The 22307-nt window shown below is 50.9% G+C and overlaps 2 protein-coding genes across 2 annotated transcripts in view; one reads left to right on the forward strand and one right to left on the reverse strand.

Moving 5' to 3' along the window:
- Positions 1–15969, forward strand: part of TMEM39A (transmembrane protein 39A) — a 40003-nt gene extending 24034 nt beyond the window's left edge. The window contains exons 2-9 of the mRNA XM_074983565.1: positions 5412–5605; positions 8040–8262; positions 9588–9671; positions 11145–11299; positions 11834–12182; positions 13077–13264; positions 14201–14321; positions 15483–15969. Coding sequence (XP_074839666.1) covers positions 5493–5605; positions 8040–8262; positions 9588–9671; positions 11145–11299; positions 11834–12182; positions 13077–13264; positions 14201–14321; positions 15483–15716 — 1467 coding nt within the window. The 5' untranslated portion in view covers positions 5412–5492 and the 3' untranslated portion in view covers positions 15717–15969. The remainder of the gene's footprint in view (positions 1–5411; positions 5606–8039; positions 8263–9587; positions 9672–11144; positions 11300–11833; positions 12183–13076; positions 13265–14200; positions 14322–15482) is intronic.
- A 2982-nt stretch (positions 15970–18951) lies between these two features.
- Positions 18952–22307, reverse strand: part of LOC142016206 (uncharacterized) — a 31401-nt gene continuing 28045 nt past the window's right edge. The window contains exon 20 of the mRNA XM_075000542.1: positions 18952–21259. Within this exon, the coding sequence (XP_074856643.1) occupies positions 21149–21259 (111 nt within the window). The 3' untranslated portion in view covers positions 18952–21148. The remainder of the gene's footprint in view (positions 21260–22307) is intronic.

Consider the following 22307-nt stretch of genomic DNA (forward strand, 5'->3'; position numbering starts at 1 on the left):
AAAGCGAAAGGGGGAGTACAGCCAATCTTGGATCTACGAACAAATTTGAACAAATTTGTGAAAAAGATAGTTTTGTATGATATCCCTGGTCACAATTATCCCAATGCTGGAACAAGGGGACTGGTTTGCTGTTCTTGACTCACAGAACGTGTATTTCCATATAGCAATCTGTCCACCTCACAGGAGGTTCCTCCGGGTTGTGCTAGGGAAGGACCGTTACAAGTTCACAGTCCTTCCATTCGGCCTCTCCTCGGCCCCAAGAGTCTTTACTAAATGCATGTCAGTAGTGGCAGCCTTCTTACGCAGGCAGGGAGTGCACCTGTTCCCCTACCTAGACGACTGGCTGATCAGGGGTCGGTCACAGAAACAGGTGATGAAGCATCTACAGCTGATACGAGAAATGTTCAACATATTAGGCCTCCTAGTGAACGAGGCAAAGTCTGTGCTAGCCCCAACTCAGGTCATGGAGTTTGTGGGCACCTGATGAGATGCAGAACAAGCCAGGGCCTTTCTGCCCCAGAGCAGGGTCCAAGCCATGGTGTCTTCCATCCAAGGCCTGATCAGGTTGCCAACCACAATGGTCAGGAGATGCCTCAGATTGTTGGGACACATGGTGGCATGCACATTCGTAGTCCAGCATGCCAGGTTACAAATGCGCCCCTTCCAGCTGTGGCTCGTCTCAGTATACAGGACTGTCAGGGACAATATAGACAAGTTTGTGACAGTGCCCCCAAGAGCGTTAACGGCATCACACTGGTGGCTAGGGGCCGAGTCAGTCTGCATGGGAGTGCCCTTCAATCCCCCACAACCCTCCCTCTCCCTGGTCACAGACGCCTTGGAACCTGGGCTGGGGAGCACACTTTGGGGACCGACAGACTCAGGGTCTGTGTAGCAAGTCCGACAATGAGCTCCACATAAACGTGCGAGAGCTCGGAGCATTTCGGCTGGCATGCAAAGTGTTTCAGAGCGAACTGAAAGAGCAGTGTGTTGCAGTCAGCACAGACAATACTAAGGCAATGTACTACATAAACAAACAAGCGCGGGGGACGCTCATTGCCCCTGTGTCTCGAGGCCCTTGTGCTCTGGGACTTCTGCATCCAGCACCAGATTCTCCTGTGGGTGTTCTACCTGCCTGGGGCTCACAACTCGCTAGGGGATTGCCTCAGCAGGTCCTTCATGGACCACGAGTGGTCATTACACACCGAAGTACTGAGTTCAATTTTCCAGAGGTGGGGACGTCCCCAGGTAGACCTCTTCGCCAGGATGTTCTGCTCTTACCAGAACTGAAGGCCAGGCTCTTTGGCAGACGCCTTCAGCATTCGTTGGTCGGGTCCCTTGTTGTACGCCATCCCACCGATACCGCTCATTCACCCAACGCTGTTGAAAATTCAGTCGGACAGAGCATCAGTTATCCTGGTGGCCTCAGCTTGGGCTCGGCAACACGGGTACTCGACCCCCTTGGAGATGTCCACTCACGTCCCAGAGACGCTCCCTCTGTGCCCGGGCCTGCTGACCTAGGAGGAGGGGAGACTGTGGCATCCCAGTCTCCAGGCGCTGCTTCTCACAGCATGGAGGCTCCATGGCTGAGACCGGTTGAGCTGGCCTGCTCCGAACCGGTCAGGGAAGTATTGCTGAACAGCAGGAAACCCTCCACGAGGGTAACGTATGTAGCCAAATGGAAAAGGTTTACCTTATGGGCCACTCAAAAAGGGGTTGTCCCTGGGAGAGGCCCCAATACCTTTTATCCTAGATTATTTGCTGGCCCTAAGCCATACAGGGCTGTCAGTATCCTCCCTACAGGTGCACCTGGCAGCCATGTTGGCATTTCACCCAGGGGCTAGGAGGTCATCGGTCTTCTCAGACCCTGTGGTGAAAAGGTTCATGAAGGGAATGGAAAGGGAAAAACCACAGGTTCGGGGCCCCCCTGCCAACACGGGATCTTAATTTGGTTTTGTCTAAGCTGATGGCTCCCCCATTTGAACCTCTCGCCTCCTCTTCTATGTTGTCCCTTACCTACAATGTGGCATTCCTGGTGGCCATTCTCTCAGCCAGAAGAGTGTCAGAACTCAGGGCCCTGATGGTGGACCCACTTTGTACGGTGTTCCACAAAGATAAGGTGAGGTTGAGACCCCACTCAGTGTTTCTACCTAGGGTGGTCTCTCCCTTCCACTTTAACCAAGACATCATCTTACCGGTGTTTCACCCAAAGCCCAATGCCTCCCCTAGGGAGCAGAGCTTACACACTTTGGATGTCCGGAGGGCACTGGCCTTCTATACGGACAGGACCAAACCCATCCAGAAGTCGCAGCAGCTGTCTGTTGCACTGGCAGACAGGATGAAGGGGCATCCAGTCTCCTCTCAGCGGATCTCCTCCAGGATGGTGGCCTGTATCAGAGAGTGTTACAAGCTGGTGGGGGTTTCCCCTCCCCCAATCAGAGCTCACTCCACAAGGGCACAGGCGTCCTCTGCGGCGTTCTTGGCCAAGGTCCCTATCCAGGACATCTGCAGGGTGGCCACTTGGTCCTCCTTTCACGTGTTCACGGCGCATTACGCAGCACACATGGGAAGACGCCGCGGTGGGCAGGGCTGTCCTGCACTCCTTTCGGGGCTCCAACCCTGCCTCCTAGGCACTGGCTTGCATTCACCCAAATTGGAATGGACATGAGCAATCACTCGAAGAAGAAAAGACCGTTACCTGTTCTGTAACTGGTGTTCTTCGAGATGTGTTGCTCCTGTCCATTCCAAAACCCTCCCGCCTTCCCCACTGTCGGAGTAGCCGGCAAGAAGGAACTTAGCGGGGGGCGGGGCAGGCGGTGCATATATGGGTGGCCATACGGGCGCCACTCCAGGGGGCGTCGCACCGACCCTAAGGCTACCGGCTAGGGCAAAAAGCTTCCGGCAACTGGGCATGCGCCCGGCGCGCACCCAAATTGTAATGGACTTGAGCAACACATCTCGAAGAACACCAGTTACAGAACAGGTAACTGTCTTTTACATAACTTCATTTTGGTTTTGCTCCATATGTTGCTGTTTGTTTGTTTGGGGGCGGGGGGAGTCTGACAAAAAAAAAAAGTTAAAGAAAATTTTCGTAGGCATTCCATATAAAAATATTATTGTTTGGTGGTCTGTGGTCTCAAAAAGTTTAAGAAGCATTGGTTTAAAGAGTCCACCAAAATAAAGAAATGTGAATTTAGAAAGTACTTTACCTCGCATCCCAGATTGTCCAATTTTGCCTTTCTTGGCTATCACCATATGACCATTTCTCTTATTCTCCAAGCTCCAGAGGTTCTTCCGCACCAGACAAAATTTGATATGCCACCATGCAAACATAGAACAGGTCAAAAACAAAAAAACAGGGTCTGTATCAGCCATTTTTCCTCCTTTTTTACAGGTCACATTGACAGGGGTATATGCAAAATAGTCACCTCAAAAGCAGCTCAACCAGTCTTGTTAAAGCTTTATGAAAATTGGCTTTGGGCTGGAGAGCATGCATAAGACATTTTAGTTCAAAATGGAAGCTCGTCGAGGAGGTGGTCAAGGAGGAAAGATATGTCCATGACGATGGTGAGGTGACTCACTCAGAACACTTCCTGGCATCTCTGCCAGCTGCAGCCGTAGCAGCGATGCCCAATGGGAATTCAAAGATCTCCACACTTGCAGTTGCTGTCCTTCCATGTTCGCCACAGCTCCCCCGCTCTAAATAAATGTCCTCTCCAAAAGCCAGGCTCCCGCCGAGCCAGGCACTCCCAGTCCCCCCTCTAAATAAATGCCCTCCCCAGCCGCCCCGTTCTAAATCAATGCCGGTGACTCACTAGTGCTGCTGGGGCTGCCGCTACTGGAGCCACCAGGGCCAGAGCCGCTGCCTCCGGGCCAGAGCCGTAGTCGCGGCAACCACCGCTGGGGCTGCCAGAGCAGCCGGAGCCACCACTGCCGCTGCTGCGTCTTGCGCCAAGCAGTCGGGCGCATGTGTGGAGCAGGTGGACGGCACTCCCCAGGTGCGGCTCTAGGAGGAGCTGCATTTAAAGTTCCAAGAGCCACCTGCAGCTCCAGAGCCAGACTTGCCACACTGTGGTGTCCTCTGTTCGCCACATGCGGCACACGCATTGAACGCTGCGGGGCTGTAGGGTTTGAAAGGAGGTGATAATGTACTTCATTATAAATAGAGGCCAGCTGCAAATTTTAAAGCCAGATCCAGGCTTTCCTAGAAGTGGGGCGTGTTCAGGGACCAGGCTTTGATTCAGGCTCAGTTCCTGCTCTAAGCTGTTGGGAGATGCATGTGTCTGAAAAAAAGCATGAAGAGGTAGGTGTACTTTTAGCCTGGGTTTCACCTTTGAGACCATGATCCTGGAAAGTGGGCCAACGTGGAGTGACTTGCAGGACAGAGACTCCCGTTTACAGCTGCAACTCACATTTGTGTTAACCATCAGATCCCCTCACCCACTAAAATCCTGCAAGGACAAGTAAGAGGTACAGTCTAAAAACAATACTCGTGGAATTGCTAACCACTGGAAAATCCACCTTTGTCCTATTAATTGTCTGAGCTTCACCATCTCTATGGATCAATTGTTGAAGAAGTAAAAACATGCTTGTTTTCCATTTAAAGCAATTAACAAGTACACATGTATTAAAACATTCTTCTGTAAAGGGCAGAGAGTGATTATAAGACTTTCACATCTCTCTGGGGTTAATAGCATTGGACGTTTGTTTCCTATCTGACTGTACACTTGAGGCACACGCATGTACATCATGCCTTGTGACCCTGTATGTTCTGAAAGCCCAACCATTTTAATAAGAATATGTCTTTAAATATGGCTCTTGCTAGTAAGGCAGCCATATGGCTTTCTTTGCCAGTGTAGGGGAAGGTGTTGATTTGCTAAAACTAGCTGTAGACTAGTCAATAGCTGACACCATTTGAAGTCCAGTGTACATAGAGCCCCATTATCCACCAACTTCTGTAAAATGGTTTTAGAAATCTTATGGAGGGAAGCACATCTCTCCCAGTTCCTTATGTTGAAGCAAAGAGAGGTTCATGTCGCACTTGCTGTTAAACTAGAGCACATGGTTCTGCCTTCCGTAGTAACTTGCTTCCTAACCAATGGGGGGTTATGCTGTTCATTGACCATTGACTTATGTTATCACGTTTCAAAGACACAAGCGCTGGTATGTCTTAATGTTTACCTGTAAGAGCTGTTCCACCCTGGGTATTCAGACAGACAAGGGATCTAAGACTGTTTTCAAGGGTCATTGGCCCTGGGGTATTGGTGGGAGTCCCAGGTTTGCCACAAGTTTTAGTGCAAATAAAAGTGGATTCTTTCCAAACGAGTTTGTGGTGTCAGCTGTGAAATGGGTCATTAGAAGTTTTCAGCTTAATACCACTATTCTCCCCCTCCCCCTCACTTTCTCTCCTGCAGAGCTGGGAAGGCTTTGGGATTGTTGTCTGGTTCTCAGGGCAGAGCCTGCTGGGGGCACTGGAGGTGGATCGGTTCCTGGTCATGCCCGGTGGAAGGAGGGGACCCAGTCGGCAGCAGCTAAGCCGTTCAGCTTTGCCCTCTCTCCAGACTTTGGTTGGCGGGAGCTGTGGCAACGGCACTGGTCTGAGAAACCGGTAAGGACAAAACGGCTTGGCCATCCAGACACACTGCTACACAGTGAGGACATGTTATTTAACGGTTAGAGAAGAAGCCTGGAAGTCAGGAATCCTGGGTTCCATTCTGGGAAGCAGTGTTACCTCCTGGCTGAAGCAGCAAATTGGTAGACCAGAACCTTGAGTTCTGTTCTGTGGCCCTGGGGGCGGGGGGGTGGTTTCTAATGGTTAGAGCATAAACTGGGACCCAGCACTCCCATGTTTTATTCTTAACTCTCAGAAGGAGTGTGAAGGGGAATCGTAGATTGTCCCCATGGCCCCACCATTGCCCAACTCATTTCCCTGTATGTCTCCCCTCTGTTTTACTTTTTAAAATGTGTCCCAAAGGGAGAATTGTGACCCGGTTTGCAAGCGTCGCATCCCCCCCCCCGCATATTGCTGGAAAGCACAGAGTGAGAGGGACTAGGAAGGCACAGTTCTCGTCTGTTTTCCCCAGCAGCAAGATTGGGTGCTGTGAATCCTAGCACTGTGCAGTACTGGCCCATTCCACTCTGTTCTCTGTGATGCCACTGGGGAAACCCTGTAGTGTGTCAGAGTACAAGCATGATTCCTCCCCCCGGCTGCCGGGTGGGAAGAAAGCTAGAACAGAAATGTGTTCTAGGAGAGTGTCGTGGCCACTAGGCCACAGGGTCTGGGAATTCCAGTTCAAGCTGCTGCCGGTTTTCTGGGGACATTGGTAATTGAAGTGTTCAGTGACACTGGGAAGGGGGATGGCGCCCCGCTGTCCAAGGCCACAGGGAGCGCTGATGGGCTGTGAAAGAAAATGGAAGCATACGGTAAACCCTCAAAATGCATGACTTCGAGTTGCGCTTAACTTGCATTAACGTGAGATAAGCGTAACTTAAAGCCACTCTGCAGCTGTCTGCCCACCAGGCTGCCCCGGCTGGGGAAGGTCAGGTGGGCACGCAGCCGCTGCCATTGGGGGAAGCCAGGGAGAAGCAGTGCCTGTCTCCCAGAGTGCCGGGGAGCCAGGAAAACAACCAGACTGGTCATTTTCCTGGCTCCCACCAGTGGTGGTGAGATGGGAACCCGGCTGCCCTTTGGTTCCCAGCTCCCCTACACACCCCTGCTTGTGGGACCTGGGAAATTGACCAGCATATGGCCGATCAGTTTCCCATGTCCTGCAAGTGGCAGGGAGACAGGAACTGCTGCTGCCTGGTTCCTGCTCCTGACCGCTCTGTGAGCTAGGAAACTGACCAGTCTTAGTGGGCTGGTCAGTTTCTCATCTCCTGCAAGCCCAGGGGAGGGGAACCAGGCTACTGCCTGGTTCCTGTCTTCCTCGACTTGCATGAAATTTGAGTTACGTGGGGGTTGCAAGGAACATAACCCCCACTTAACTCTGGGGTCTACTGTATTTCAGTTCTTATAGCAAAGAGTGTACTGGGAAAACCATTCACCACACACAAGAACCCTGAAGTTCCTGAAACGTTTCTCAGTCTTATGGTGCAGAGGGGACGGAACCATTTTACTGAGTTGTGCGGTAGCTTTGGCCTTTACAAGACATATTTTCCATTGGTGCAGCTAGCCAGGGACAGGTGGTATCTTCCCAGGCACCTCAGAGACCAGCAGCTGTGCTGAGAGCTTTGTCAATGGTGGCTGCCTAGAGCTGGCAGGAGCCATTGCTTGCCCTTTTTCAGTCATGTGATTTTTTTTGGCCTGCGGAGCTTTCAGTTTTGTCTACCAGCGTTCACATGTGCTGGACTCTGTGTGTTATGTGGTTATATGATTTGTGGGGCTAGGCTCAACGAGCTCCGGAGGTCTCCTTCCAGCCCTAGGATGTTGTGTCAGCCGACTCCACTGCATAGTCAAGACTGGGGAAGGAGGAGGTGTCTGGTAGCCCTCAGTAACCACAGGTCTGTCACCAGGAATAGCCTGGGAACCAGGTTTTTGTCAGTAGGTAAACAACCAGCTGAGAGAGGAATTGTTGTCTCGCTCAGTTTGTGGGATAAAGACTGGAGAGGTAGCGGGTGTCTCTGGTGTCTGAAGCAGGGATTTTTACCTTGACAGTCTGAAGCTAGACACTAAGAGAATGGTCTAATGGTAACTGCACAGAGCTGGGGTCCCTCCTGTGGGCTTGGGGAAGTAACTTGCCCTCTTTATGCCTCAGTTCTCCTTTGTCAAACGATTAAAATATTGCTGACCTTCTGGAGAAGTTGAGAGGCACAACTCGCTGTCTGTGGAAGAAGCCAGTGAAGGACGTCAATTGTTAAAATAGGCAGGGAGTGTCTGCTTGCCCTCTGGTAGAGGCATGAATGATGCAAACTCTAGTCAGCAGGGTTCTGCTTTCCTCACTCCCATGCCCCTGCACCCTTCTGTAATGACCCCAGAACCTCAGGGAGGCAACTTGAGGCAGCAGAGGATGCTGAGGCTATACTTAATGGCTTGTCTGTTTCAGGAATGGTAGTGCGATCAGCCTCTCAGCCCCTCCCATCACAGCCCTGATCACCCCAGAGCCTGTGCGTCACTGCCGGATCCCTGACCTGCCACTGGACGGGAGCCTTCTCTTCGAATTCCTCTTCTTCATCTACCTGCTGGTGGCCCTCTTTATTCAGTACATCAACATCTACAAGACTGTCTGGTGGTATCCCTACAGCCACCCTGCCTCCTGCACCTCTCTGGTGAGCTTCCCTCTGGTGAGAAGTGAGGTCCTCAGAGAACTTATGTCTCATCTTCTCCTCACCTGTTCTTTCAACCTGGGGATGGCCGAGCATTAGATATAAATCAGTGAAAAAAGGCTCACAGTCTGCCAACCTGGGAGGGCTGTAGCATCCCCATTTGCGGATGAGAAGGGTTACAGGTGAGGAATGAGAAGGTTTGGCTTCTGACAGGGGCAGAGATGAGCTAACTACTGTAGATTTCACAGAGAAGGTCTAAGGCAGAACATTATTTTTTCCACAGAGAAGAGTGGATGAAGCCTGTGTGACAGCTGAATTTCACAAAAACAGCTGGAGAGTTTCACAGGTGAAGAGACTTAGTCCTGTTGTTGCCTGCCAGGCTCCTTAGTAAAAATTGTAGATGACAATGTTGATCTGATATTTACCAGTTCTAGTTCACACCTAGGTTTTGGAATGGAGCAACGGCTCTGTTAAACTGGCTCCTTGGGTGGCAACTTCTATTAGTAGAACTCGCCCAATTGCAGCAGAAACCAGCTGAAGACGGGAGCTGGAATTTCCATGAGAGTCACATAGTAAAGGAGCTGCAGAGTTAGGAATAGATGCAGGAGACAAACCCTCAGCTGCATCTCCGCTGGCTTCCACTCTGCCAAGTTTAATGTAGGCTTTAAACACCAACATTGCCCTGCTGAGTCAGACATCCTGCCTTGGATAGTGACTTATACCCGATGCTTCCAAGGAAGAAAAACATCCTCACCTCACACCTGGCCTGTTATCCATTACTGCACATGGGGTTTTGACTGGATTTAATACTCATACAGTATCAGCAGTGAAACTGTCCAGCTGTTTTTGTGAAATTCAGCTGTAGTACAGGCCTGATCCATTCTTCTCTGTGGAAAAAAACAATGTTCTGCCTTAGACCTTCTCTGTGAAATCTACAGTAGTTCTCTCATCTCTGCCTCTGTCAGAAGCCAAACCTTTTCATTCTTTCTAGTCAGTGGCACCCAAGCAGGCTGAGCCCTATTCACAGCTGTATTGGCAGCTTCCCAGGAGCAGCGATTGTTAACTTCACTACAGAGCTGTGGCCAGTGGAGTTGACAGTTCTCAAATCAAGCTAGTGGTGGTGGGAAGATTTTTGTCATGAAGCCTGAGGGGAATATAGTTTATTGGATTAAAGACTGGAGTGAGGGAGTCTGGGTTCTAATTTATTGGAGTGAGGGAGTCTGGGTTCTGATCCCAGTCCTGACACTGCTTCACTTGGGATGTTGGGTAAGTCACTTAAGTTTCACTGGTCCCTTCTCATGGTGAAACTTTCATTTTTCTTCTGTTAGAATTTTCACCTCATTGATTACCACCTGGCAGCATTCATCACGGTGATGCTGGCACGGAGGCTGGTGTGGGCCCTCATCTCTGAGGTAATGTTCTGCAGTTGTTTCCTCTGCCACATCCAGATACTGGTCCCAGAGAGGCTTTCATTGAGCTGAGTGAACTTAAGTGCGGAGAGGAACATACCAAATATGCAACACCTCCCTTTGGATGTGAGGAGCTGAGCGAGCTGCTTTGATGTTGCAATCTGGCGAGCTTCCCCTTCACCTCTTGGCTATGCTCTGCTCCCTGGCTCACACCTGCCCTGCAGCTCTCAGGAGCAATCTGGCCTTTTTGTCCTCTTTAGGAATCTTCTGGCTGCAGGCATTTTGGGAGGAGCAACCAAGGAGTTTGCAGTGGTTGACTGAGGAGGCTGCGAAGGAGAGAATAGGTGGTTCAGACAAGTCTAAATTCTGATGATGTTCTAGACGGGGAAACAGGAGATTTCCAGACAACAGAAATGTCAGAGGTTAGGGGGAGTCCAAGGTCATGGCTAACTCCCTGTTGAGTTCAAAACAAAGGCTGAGCAGTTGGTGAAAGAGGAAGTGCTGGTAGAACTGTTCTTCTTCAGCTCCCTTTGCTTTCTGTGAGCCTGCCGGGGTTTTTTTGATTCTGCCCTCTGAGCACAACACTCCTTGATTCCGTTGAGAATTGTCTGTGGGTGTGAGGGCAGAAGCGGGTTCAAGTTAGGACTGAGAAAGATCACTTGGGCCGCCAAGAGCGACCTTCAGTGTTGAAGCGAAAAGACAAGTGGTGCAAGCTCTGTCCATAAGGATACTTAAAGCTTGGACAGACAAAGCACTGGAGAACCGTACAGTAGGGAGCACTCCTGCCCCGTTCTGCAGGTGACCGGGCTAACTGGGAGCTCAGAAGCTCAACTTCATCTGTGATTTCTACCATTTTCCCTTACTGTATCATCCTCAGCAAGGCCTCCCCTAGACCACACTTGGATTGTATGGAGACAGGGCCTTGAAACCCCTTGCTCAGGAATCTCTTTCATGGCCTGCTCAGCTGTTGCTCCTAAGAATGTTTTTCTTAATGCAAACGACCATGACAATTTCTGTGACTGCAAATAATCCCCTTACTGTAATATGAAATGCCCCATCTCCTTGCAAGACTGCAGTCTGTACGTTTGGTAAAAGCAGAGAGAGGGAATGTTCAAGACGCAACGTGTCCCATCATTGCACAATTAAGGCCCAACAACTTTGCAGTTCCACTGCTAAAGGCCCTATCCTAGGAGTAACCTAGCCCCTGTCTCTTGGAGAGGGTTCAGGCTGGGCTCTAAACAATCACTGTTATTTTGGATTGTCCCAACCAAAGCCCGAGAGCTAAGAGCTACCTCCCAGCACCCCTCACCATCATGGATATCAGGGCATCTTTGTTCCTGAGGAAGAGGGTAGCAACCACACCACCTCCCTCAGGAGCCCTTTGGGTCTCCTTTCTTCCCCCGTTGCCTGCAATACAGGCATATCCTGGCATCAACGTGACAGGATGGTAATTTCTTTTGGGTTTTGAATTTGCAGGCCTCTCAGGTGGGCGCAACATCAGTGATTCACTACATGGCACTGATCATGGCGCGCCTGGTGCTGCTCACGCTGTGCGGTTGGGCGCTCTGCTGGACTCTGGTCAATCTCTTCCGCAGCCACTCTGTGCTCAACCTCCTCTTCTTGGGCTACCCGTGAGTAACGCCCTGGCTTCGGGGGAAGGATGGGTCCACAAGCACAGGGGGGAGGTGGCAGATGTGTGGCCTCAGCCGTGTTGTATGAGGAGGAACTGCTGATCTGTGACCTGTGTGAGAGGGGTGCGTACGTAGATAGAGCAGCTCCTGGCTTCTGAGCGCATGCAGGAAGGTGAGGGGTAGGTGAGTGGCAGGAGGTGTCTGAAGGAAGGAGGAGCCAATAGCCCTGAAGACATAGAGAAAGGGGGTGGATGTACTGTTAGTAGCAAGTGGGTTTATTGAACCTGTGACATCTGTGGGTGTGCTCATGGGTCCCTTAGCCAAGAATTTTATAGGGAACTCTGCACCACGCCTTACAGGAAGAAGCGTGGAGGCTGCTTGGCTCTGAACTGTGAGCACCAGACAGCGCTGGCTTTCGTGGGACTTCACTTCTCTCTCCTCTGTGGGGCGGGGGAGGGGCAGGGGAGAGTTATGGCACTTGGTCTGGTATGTAGACAGCAGCCTTCTTACCCTGCTTTCCCTCGCTTTCCTCAGGTTCGGTGTCTATGTTCCCCTCTGCTGCTTCCACCAAGACAGCAGAGCGCAGCCGCTCCCAACAGACTGCAGCTACCTGGTGCAGGATCAGATGGTGGATGACGGTACCTCAGGCGTCGGCAGCCTGGTCAAACCCAAAGACTTCCTCTCACTCCTGCGGGAGTCCCTGAAAGAACAGTTCAATAACCCTACGGCCATCCCCACCCACAGTTGTCCCCTCTCTCCCGACCTCATCCGCAATGAGGTGGAGTGCCTGAAAGCGGACTTCAACCGCAGGATCAAGGAGGTTCTCTTCAACTCCCTCTTCAGTGCCTACTACGTGGCCTTCCTGCCGCTGTGCTTCGTGAAGGTAGCTGTTGTCCCACCTTGGTGCTTTCCCCCCGTCGCCGCTGCTGTCTCAGATTTGCACAAAATGGTCAACGTGCCAGATTTCTGGTTAATCCCCTTTTCTCTGTCTCCCCTTTGGCAGCCTGGATGGTGGAGTGTGGCTGCATCTGGAATGCACTAGTACCGCTCCTGGTTGGCGGATAGGTATTGCCATACACTTGATGCACCCGTGGTCCCCCCTGCCCTGTTTACTAACCCCTTATCCTGTTCCCCGGACCGACAGATAACTGTGGTCGTGCTGCAAACAGGCACAAGCTGCCTTGTTCACCTCCTACATTTTGCTAACGGTTGGGGTGTATGTGTTTGGTCCGGGAGTTTCAATTCTGCCTGTCGTAGAACAGGGCCACCAGGGACGTCTGGACCTGAACCAGAGATGGGAAGTCTTGGTGCCAGGGCTGTATTTTGCTTCTCCAGTTTGTGCCAGGCTCAGTGGCTATTGACTAGGAAATCTGGGACTTCTGTAGCCAGCCCAGTGTCTGTTGTTCATTGTGGAGTTGCAGGAGCATCCCTGAGCTTGTTAAGCTTGGCTGATCCTTTCTGTGCTGTCAGGAAGGGAAAGGGCTCCACAGTCCATGCAGTGACTCTGGTCTACGTACAGTCCATGGCTCAGCCACCCTTCTGGTGGCTGCTGAGGGAAGAGAGGCACAAGCTGCAGCTTCCCCTGTCCTCTCTCGCCTCTAGGTCCAGGAGAAGGAACTGTGAGGTGTCTCCTAGGTGGTAACCCTCCGAACTCACTGGCCTGGCAGTGCCTGCCTGTAAAGTCCGGAGCTGGTCTGCTGCTTGCACACACAGCATCCCCCTGTCCTGTCTGGTGTGAGGTGCCAGCGGCGCTAACCTACCCTCCGGTCTCTTGCAGAGCACCCAGTACTACGACATGCGCTGGTCCTGCGAGCACCTCATCATGGTGTGGATCAACGCTTTCGTTATGCTCACCACACAGCTGCTGCCCCCCAAGTACTGCGACCTGCTGCACAGATCGGCCGCCCACCTGGGCAAGTGGCAGAAGCTGGAACACGGCTCCTATAGCAACGCCCCGCAGCACATGTAAGTGTGGCCTGGGAGGCGTTAGCGCCCTGCCCCAGGGAGCAAGGGCCTTCTGAGGAGCTGCTGTTCTTTGCCTGGAAAGCTGCTCCCTTCTTCCAAGTATTGCATGGAAAGGTCATGGCTGCTCTGCTCTGTCCGTGCTGCCGGAGCCTGCACGTCCTGCCCCTGAGCGCTGTCAGCTTCCCGGCAGCAGTGCCCGGACAGCACTGGCCCTCACACTGCTCCCCAGCAATAAGGACTCCCTCTCGTGATCTCACAACCCATGGGCGGTGGGATGTTTCCCAGCAGCCCCACGGGCGCCAATCCAGAAGTGTTCTTGTGTCGGGCACTGTTTGGGCCTAGTTGTGTGAATGGGTAAGGGTAAGATTTTGGCACTGTTACAGCCAATAAACAGAAGTTCAGGGAGGCCTGCAATCTGTCTGACTGCCACTAAGAATACTTGGGGGCGGGGGGGGGGGGGGGAGCGTGGGGAGCTGGTTGAAACCCAGGCAAGTTGGAGGGATAAGAGCCTGAGCCCTGCTATGGGGAGGTCTGGCACTCGGCCCCCACCCCCCATTGCAGCTCACTAGGAGCCTGCCTGCGATGGCTCAGAGCGGTAGGTGGAGCAGCCGGGAGCTGCAGGGACCCCCTGCCGGTGAGAGTTCCGGCCCTGCTGTCCCAGGGCTGAGGCAGGTGTCTGGAAGTCACAGATTCTGTAATGATGACATCCTTACTAACCAGGCTCTGCTTGGTCTTACACTCTGGTAGGTATCTTCTCCCCTCTCATGCCCGTTTCCCTGAAGGGAATAATGCTCACCTGCTTTTGGTGGGTGCCCTGAAATCATTCATCAGACATAAGCTCTTGAGCTGACCTAGAAAGTATCACCCTCCACGTCCCACCCCCACTTGCTGCCTTTTTATAGGCTAATGGCACCGTCTCTCTCTCTCTCTTCTCAGCTGGTCGGAAAGTACAATCTGGCCCCAGGGCGTGCTGGTGCGACACAGTCGATGCCTGTACAAGGCGGTAGGGCCTTATAACGTAGCAGTGCCTTCAGACGTCTCCCACGCCCGCTTTTATGCAAGTATCTCTTCTGATGTGTCAGCCTCATGGAGGAGGTGGTGTGGAGAGGGTTGCCGGGGGGGGAGCGTTGAATTCCGGTGCAGCAGAATAGCTTGTGATGAGCCTGAATTGAATGTCAGGCAGAAAGTATTAAACTGGAGTCTTCAAACCAAGATTGCCAGGGCCTGGCCCCACCTTTTTCTTAATTTCCTGCTCTTTCCCTCAGGGCCCTCTAATATTTTCTAGTATGCACTGCAGACTGGCATTAGATACAGAGCTTCATGTCCACCATAAACACACACTCCTCTGATTTGTTAGCACTCTTGGTGCTAACCCTCTTATTGAAACGACCGCAGGCTGGTGATTAGCAAAGAATAAGACTGAATGCGGGTAGACTGCTTTTAGTTCCAAAGCCCTCAGAAGGCCCGGCTATTTTTCCTGCTAGTTATGGGTCCCCTTCTTTCCTTTTGTCTTTGTTCAAACAGTTTTGTTTTAAATATGTGGCCTGCTGTAGTTCTGCAGATATTTAATTCTAGACGTGACCTGGGGCCAGCTGCTGCTGCATGGAAAGCTGAACCTGGCAAAGGAACTGACTGTTCAAAACATTGCTCTGATACTGTGAGGACCTGACTAGTTCAGCAGAGTGGAAGGGAGAGATGGAGCCCCCGTTGTAGTCTGCACCCGTTTGGGGACCTGTGTTTAATACAATGGGGAACCTCAGTCCAGCTCCTAGGAGGGGAAGGGACTGTGCCCCAGATGGGCACTCTTGCAAGCAGTTGCAGCAAAAAGGCCACTGATTGGATGGGCCACAGACAGCAACCTCTCCTGTCAGTCAGAGTTGGAATTCAGCCCAGGATAATCTCCTGCTGCTCATTCCCTGGGCAAGGGGCTTTCCACTCACTGCACTCAGCTAATGTGAGAGCAGTTTCAAAACCACAGCAGTAGCAGGTGCCTATTGGCTGTTTTCCAGAATGGCTGTAGCATTGCCGCCTGCACAGAGGGACACTCCAGAGCAGGGACTCCTGATGGGCCAGAATATTTTTCTGGGCTGCTAGCTAGCCCACCATCTGGACATTACCAGTTATTTAACCCAATGGCGCAAGCCCTGCAAATGGTACAAAATATTCCTCCAGCTTCTTTGCCAGTGCAAACCACAAACCTGCTGATTTTCTTCTGCAGTTCCTCTTTCACCGCCCATTACGGCTGCTCAACCTGCTTATCCTCATTGAAGGCAGTGTGGTCTGCTACCAGCTGTACTCCCTGCTGCGCTCAGAGAAGTGGAACCACACCCTCTCCATGGCCCTGATCCTCTTCTGCAACTACTATGTCTTATTTAAGCTCCTCCGGGACCGGATAGTATTGGGCAGGGCCTACTCCTACCCCCTCAACAGCTACGGACTCAAGGCACATTAACCTGCCAAACCATCAATGGTTGGGAGGGGACGGAACCTCAGAAAAACTATTTTCGTACAGTTCTATTTTTTTCCTTGCGCTGTTTATAAATATTTAAGATATTTTATATTTTGTATACTATTGTTTTTGTGGGGCGGGACAGGGCAAGTGGCAATTAAATGTCGCTTTATAAACAAGGTGTTATTTTATATATAACCTATGAAATCAGTGTGTATATACCGTATATCTATATCCATACATACAGTTATGTGAAGCAAACAGGCTTGCGTGTGTGATCACTGTTACTGCTTTGCTCACACAGTCGCACCACCACCATCTCTTCTGCTCTGTCTCATGGAGCCGGAGGACAGGGCTGGCAAGATGAGTCTCCTGCCACGGAGGTGTGAACAAATTCTGTGGTGGAGACTCAGTCACAAAGGGAACTAAAACCAGGGAATGTCCAGGGGGTTTCCAGAGGCATGGCTCTCACTGCTACCTACCGAGAGCTAGCTGGCAGGCGAATGCTGCATGCCCCTCTCTTGCCAGAAAGAGGAAAAGGGTTTTGCTCTAGCAGTCCAGGGTGGTGCTGTGGCTTAGCTCAGAAGCTAGGACTAAATCCACAAAAGGAACTTACATTCAGTGTTGTGCTGCGGAACAATTAGGTGTCTGGCAGTCACCTAACACAGCTGTGGAGTCTGAGAACAGGCTGCGTGAGAGCTTGCAAACTGACTTGGGAGCTATCCCAAAGGGGTGCAACCAGCTCAGTCCAGTTCATAGGGCAGCACTTCCCCCTCATTAGGATTCACAACCAGACTGCTGCTCCTGAAGCGAGGTTCCTCACAGAAAACACTGAGGGAGTGTCTACACATGCCCTCCCTTTCGGATGGGGCATGCTAACGAGGCACTAACATGTGTATTCAGCACTTCATTAGCATAATGGCAGCCAGCTGCGCTTTGAAAGCGCAGCTTTCCAAACTCATACTCACTGTAGGGATGCGGGTGCTTTGAAATAAGCACCACACTTTGAAACTCCCCTGTTCCCATAACAAAGTGGAAATAAGGGAATTTCAGAGTCTGGCACTTATTTCGAAGCACTGGCATCTATACAGCCAGTCTGGGTTGGGAAAGATGCACTTTCAAAGTGTGACTGGCCGCCATTAAGCTAATGAGGTACTGAATATGCAGGCCACTGCCTCATTAGCATGCCTCTTCTGAAGGGAAGGGGCATGTGTAAATGCTGGGTGATGGTGCTTTAGCACTTTTAAGTTGGGCTGAGAGCACTCAACTGGAATATGGGAGACCCAGGTTCAGTACCTCCTGCCTCGCCTGAGGGGGAACAGGGATTTGAACTCGCATCTCAGGCTGTCTAAGATAAAAAATCAAATTTAAAGGGGTTAGCTTGATATTAAAATGTCACTGTATTCACTGTAAATACTGTTAGCTTGAAGTAGTGAGCCCTAAGACTGATGATAAAAATGTCATTACTGGGTGGTACAGCATCAGTTTCAAATGAAAGATAGTAGGAATGTGCTAGTCTTTAATTTGAATTAATTAGCACCCAGAAGTGTCCCATATGTATCCACAAAGCTATGCAGCGACCCTCCACGTATGGCTGCTTTCTTCTCTGCTGCTCTCCATCCAGGTGCACAGGAAGCCTGCCAATTTTTCATTGTATTAGAACTAGAATTCTGCAGCACCCAAGACTGCAAATACAAAGGTCCAGCTACACAGCTGATGGAACTGGACAGGGGTTGATGCACAGCTGCCTGCAAGGTTTGCAGAGAATGCACAGCAGAGGGAACCCAGGTGGGTTTGTGGGGGAGAGCTGAATTCTGTTACTAGGTGCTCTGAATTCTGGGGCAGTGCTTTGCATTCTGCAATTCTAACATGAAACACCCACAAGCAACTGGGACTAAAGCTCTGTGGGACAGGTACCCACAATGCACTGCTCATGCTGTCAAACTTGCACAGCGCAATGGGGACACACAAAACAGAAAAATGATGGATCAAGTTTCAAGGTTTGTGGACTCTAATCCACAAAAACAAGGGTAAAAAAAAAAGTCAAATTTATCTTAGTGTAGAGACAGCTTCACAACAGCACATTGACCCCAAGTATGTGGTGGGGTAAGTAGAAGGTAAGATGTTCTCACTCTCTGCTAAACCCTGGAATCACTTTCTGGCTGAGACTTGGCAGCATTTGATTTTTATTCATTTTTCTTTTTAGTTTCACTAGAGAATAGCAAGTGTTGCTAAAACATTTTATAGTTACTTTCACGAGAGCTCATGCTCAAAACTTTTCTGTTAGGCTATAAGGTGCCACAGGACCCTTCGTTGCTGTTTTTGAGAGTAGTGCAGAATTAAGATGTTAGATTATTTAAGCATCGCTGTTGATTCAGAAAGTTAAAGCTTTATTGTTCACACAAATTTTCAGCATCACTTGTCAAAATATCCTTACATCAGACACTGACATCAAGGGATTTTTATTATTTTGCCTATCTAAATTATTACCAGTTAATGTATTTTTCACTGGTCTGCAGTTGGTGAAATAGATGTTTACCAGTAAAAATCTAGTCCTCCCAAGCCTCTAAGTAAGATGGGTCTTAGGAGGTTCACCTTCAAGTCCTGTCCACCTACTGTATCAGATCCCACAATCCAGGCCTTCAGCATCATGGCAAGGATTCTTCCAGGGATCTGGTGCCCCCTCTGAGGCAACTGGGTATATATTCAGCAGGTTTTTCAGATGCTGTGGGAATTGGACACCTAGAGGTCTAGGAGGCAGCAGAAGGGAGGCACTGAAAATCTGAAGTTTGGATTTTAAGTACTTAAAATGTCAGACATTTGAACAGCCACATGAATCTAGCCTTCAGTAAGTGGCAACGCATACAGGCACCTGTGCTTATGTTTTTTCTTACTACACGAGGTGTGAGCCCCTCCAGAGAGAAGGGTTTGATTCTTCTGTTCCGAACCAAAGAAGAATTACCCTGGTTTAAGAATGGACAACTCAAATTCCAACAGCACTGGAGTGGAGTGTAAGCAGTTTTTTTCTCCCTCCACAAGCACCCTGCTCTACCCTGTCTTTAGATGGCTGTCATTTTTACATATACTCCTATGACTATATACATTAGAATATTTCCAGCAGTCTGCCCCCCATCCCCTTCTTTACAGCAACCTCTTGCGATCCCACCTGCTGGTAACACGCCTACCACCACTGCAATTAGAGTCCCTCAATTCTGACAAAGAGCAGACTGAGCAGAGAGAGCACAAACTTGTATATTTGAGTGGAGACATAACACCCATCCCCATGCAGGACATTTGGGCAAATCCTCAGCATGCCTTCAGGCAACATGCATACATTTGTAGCCCTTCCACAGACAGATCCTTTACCAAACTATAATTACCATTGCAGCAGGGAAAGTACTTGTGTAGCAGTTAGAAGGATGCTAGTCTTCAGAGGAAGCTATTGGAGCCTACTGGGCAATTTGGGTTACTGTATTTGACCTCTCAAAAAAGGACAACCCTGAGAGGGAGCTTATCAGCATGTACCCACTCATATTAATATGTTATTTTTTGTCTATATATAGTACATGAACACAACATGAGTGGGTAAACGCTGATAAAGATACACTCCCTTTCTCAGGGGTGTCCTTTTTTTAATATGGTAACACTAGTTCACTAGATAGAAGTAAAGAAGAACTGCAGAGCACTCAGAGAGCCCACACTGTTTCACTTTCTCTGTAACAGCAAATGATGCTGGCAGCTATTTCCCAGAAGGAACTGAATGTGGATGAGAGAGTCCAGCCGTGTGTTTTCCTGTTTCAACGGCATGGAAGCTGCAAGCTGGGAATAAAGCCCATTCCATTTAGAAAACAACGGGATTATGACGGGGGCGTATTGGGGAGGTGGGGCATGTTAAAATGTGACCTTTGCTTACTCCAGTGAGCATTCCACCTTTCCGAGCAGGGAAATGGTCAACTCTGGCCCAGCAGCAGCAGCTTCTGCTAGTATTAAATTTAAAACCCGCTGGCAGTGGGGGGTGTAGAATACATTGGACAACTTGAGGAGTTTCCCTTTCAATGCTTCTGTGTCAAGTATGTTACTGACCAAAAGGTACGTAATGAGTAGAGGAGAGATCAACCACCAACGTAGGTTTAGGGCAATGCCTTTTCTTGCTCTGATAGACATAACCAAGCTGAATGCACTAGTACAGCAATCAGTGGGCAGAAGCAACAAGCCAACCCCATGAGGCAGAGAGGTGGGTACCCACCAAAATTTAAGGGCAAGTTTTCACTATAGACTGTGATCTTTAGGCAGTCCTGGCCCTAAGGCCTAGCTCCTTCATGAAACTGTGGCAGGGAGGAGGGTGTGGTAGACAGCGTTTGCTTTGCACGCTTTTTTGAAGCATGTGAGAATGGAGCAGTAAGAAGCCCTCCTAGACCAGGACAATGCCTTCTCCTTGGCCCACCATTTATCTGCCTTTCAGAGCCCTGACCTCTCCTCCTCAGCCAAAGGCTTAGGAGGAGGTGCTGGCTGATAGGTCCTAAGGGACGGGTAGTTTATATCCCATCTCTTACCTACTGCTGTGCTGCAATTAGACAGGCTTGTTAGTCTGGTGCAGTTCTCCGCATCCCTGCCTCAGGCTCTATGAAGGGCACAGTCCGTAAGAGCTCCTAGTTTCACAAAAATCCCCCCTGCCAGCAGACAGGGACCTGAGAGAAATCAAAACAAGCTTTAAGAGACTCTGCTTTCCTATTCGTCCGCCATTTTGTTCAGTTTCTCTTGCACATGCAGGTTAGCACATTCGCTGCAAGAGACACCAGTCCTATGCCCCTGGCCAAGAATATGGTCCTGTGCATTTCCTGAAGCAGCCCGTCTGCTCCAGGAGGAGCCACATCCTATTAGCTTATCCTGAGTGTAAAAACGCTCCTCCTGCAGTAGGGATGCTGCTGCTGTCCCCTCCCACCAACTCCCCACCCCAAAAGCTCACCCCTCCCCAAACGAAACAGAAACCCCAAGACCCAGGGAAGAGCAGTGTTTTGTTCTCCCTTTCTACAGTGTAACTCGGGAAAAAGGATTTACTCAAGAAGCAGGTGCTGCATCCTGTGCAAGGCCAGGGGAGCTGCACACCCACAGCTGGGTGTTTAGTAGTGCAGCCCAAGCAAAGTCATTAGAGGAATACTCCAGGTTGGTCCTACCCATGTAACACCAAATATTTGTTTCTGCATCTGTCCATGAGCCCCATATCCACAGGCATCACCTTAGAGCCCTAGTACCTGAGAGCAGCATGGAACGCACAGGGGAATAACTACTACATTAGTACAAACTCTACTATTCTGCTATGTAAAACAGCCCTGCTGCCACCGCCCCCAGCATTCAGATCAGCACTGGAAGTTGTAACTCCTTTCCCAGGCAACGCTCAACTCAGGACAATCACAGCATCTCTGCTGGGTCTCCCGTCACGCGAGGACGTCGTAATAAATGGCTGGCTTCCTGGTCGTCTCACGGAAGTGCTCCAGCTTCAGGCCAACCCGGAAGAGGACGGCCTCGTCCCACCACTTTGCCATGACCTGCAAGTGGAAGACACAGAAGCAGCACAGTCACCGTCTCCGGCGGGGCATTGGAGCTTTCTTACAGAGCAGTGGCCTGAAGCCTGGCTTCTCCAGCAGAAGAGCACACACACAATGATTGAGAAGCCTTCTTGGCAATGGCATCACAACCCTGCCAAAGCCACCCTCTAACACCCAGCCTGAGGTCACCGGGGGATCACAGGCACCAGTGCCGAAGGGCTCCACCCACCAGGGACATACGGGGAGAACAACAGGAGCACTGAGCCTCTGAGGTGGGAGAGCTTTTGGCTGGGACAGACAGGGACAGCTGCCCTCTCCCGCAGGATGACTGTCCTCCTTAGACACCAGACGGTCCCTGGAGAAAAGTGGGCTCGTGGCTGCCAGGAGCAGGGCTGGCCTGAGGTGTTGCACATGACGACTGGAGGTAATTACGGGCCCCCTTCCAGCTCCCTCCCAAAGACTGCCCCTTTCCCTAGCCTTAGCTTCTGTGCACCAGTGATGTTCTCCTAGCTGCCCCCATGCTTCTGACCTCCCTCGGGTGCAGCAGTTCCTATGCCCCCTGGAGCGTGAGGCTTTGGAGCCCCGGAGGACCTTCTACAAAGGATGACTCAGGAGACAGGTTTGCCAAGCAGGGGAAGGCAGCTGAGGAACTCCACCTGTGCCTGGGCAACGAGGGACCATGCTCCGGCTGGCCGGTGAGGTGTGCGCTTCGGGGGTGAGGCCCCTGAAAGAGCGAGACCCCGTGGGTCAGGGTCAGGGTCACAGGAACTCCTTCTCGCAGACAGTCTTGCATGGGCTGCCCCTCTCCATCCCTGGAGATCGTGATCGACTGGGAGACTCCCCAGGATCGACCAGCCAATTCCAATGGACTGCTGGTGCACAGTTTAATGTCTGGACGAGAGTTTCTGTTCGCTCCCAACCACCTCTGCTCCCCCGGTCGCTGTCTTCCCCCTCTCCGGCCACCCCAGGGTCCAGAACTAGAATCAACAGCAGGATACCTGGATGTATGGCCACAAATCCATCTACGGAAGCTACCCCTGCGGCTCTC

The sequence above is a fragment of the Carettochelys insculpta genome, chromosome 1, assembly GCF_033958435.1.
Source record: "Carettochelys insculpta isolate YL-2023 chromosome 1, ASM3395843v1, whole genome shotgun sequence".
NCBI classification, from domain to species: domain Eukaryota; kingdom Metazoa; phylum Chordata; order Testudines; family Carettochelyidae; genus Carettochelys; species Carettochelys insculpta.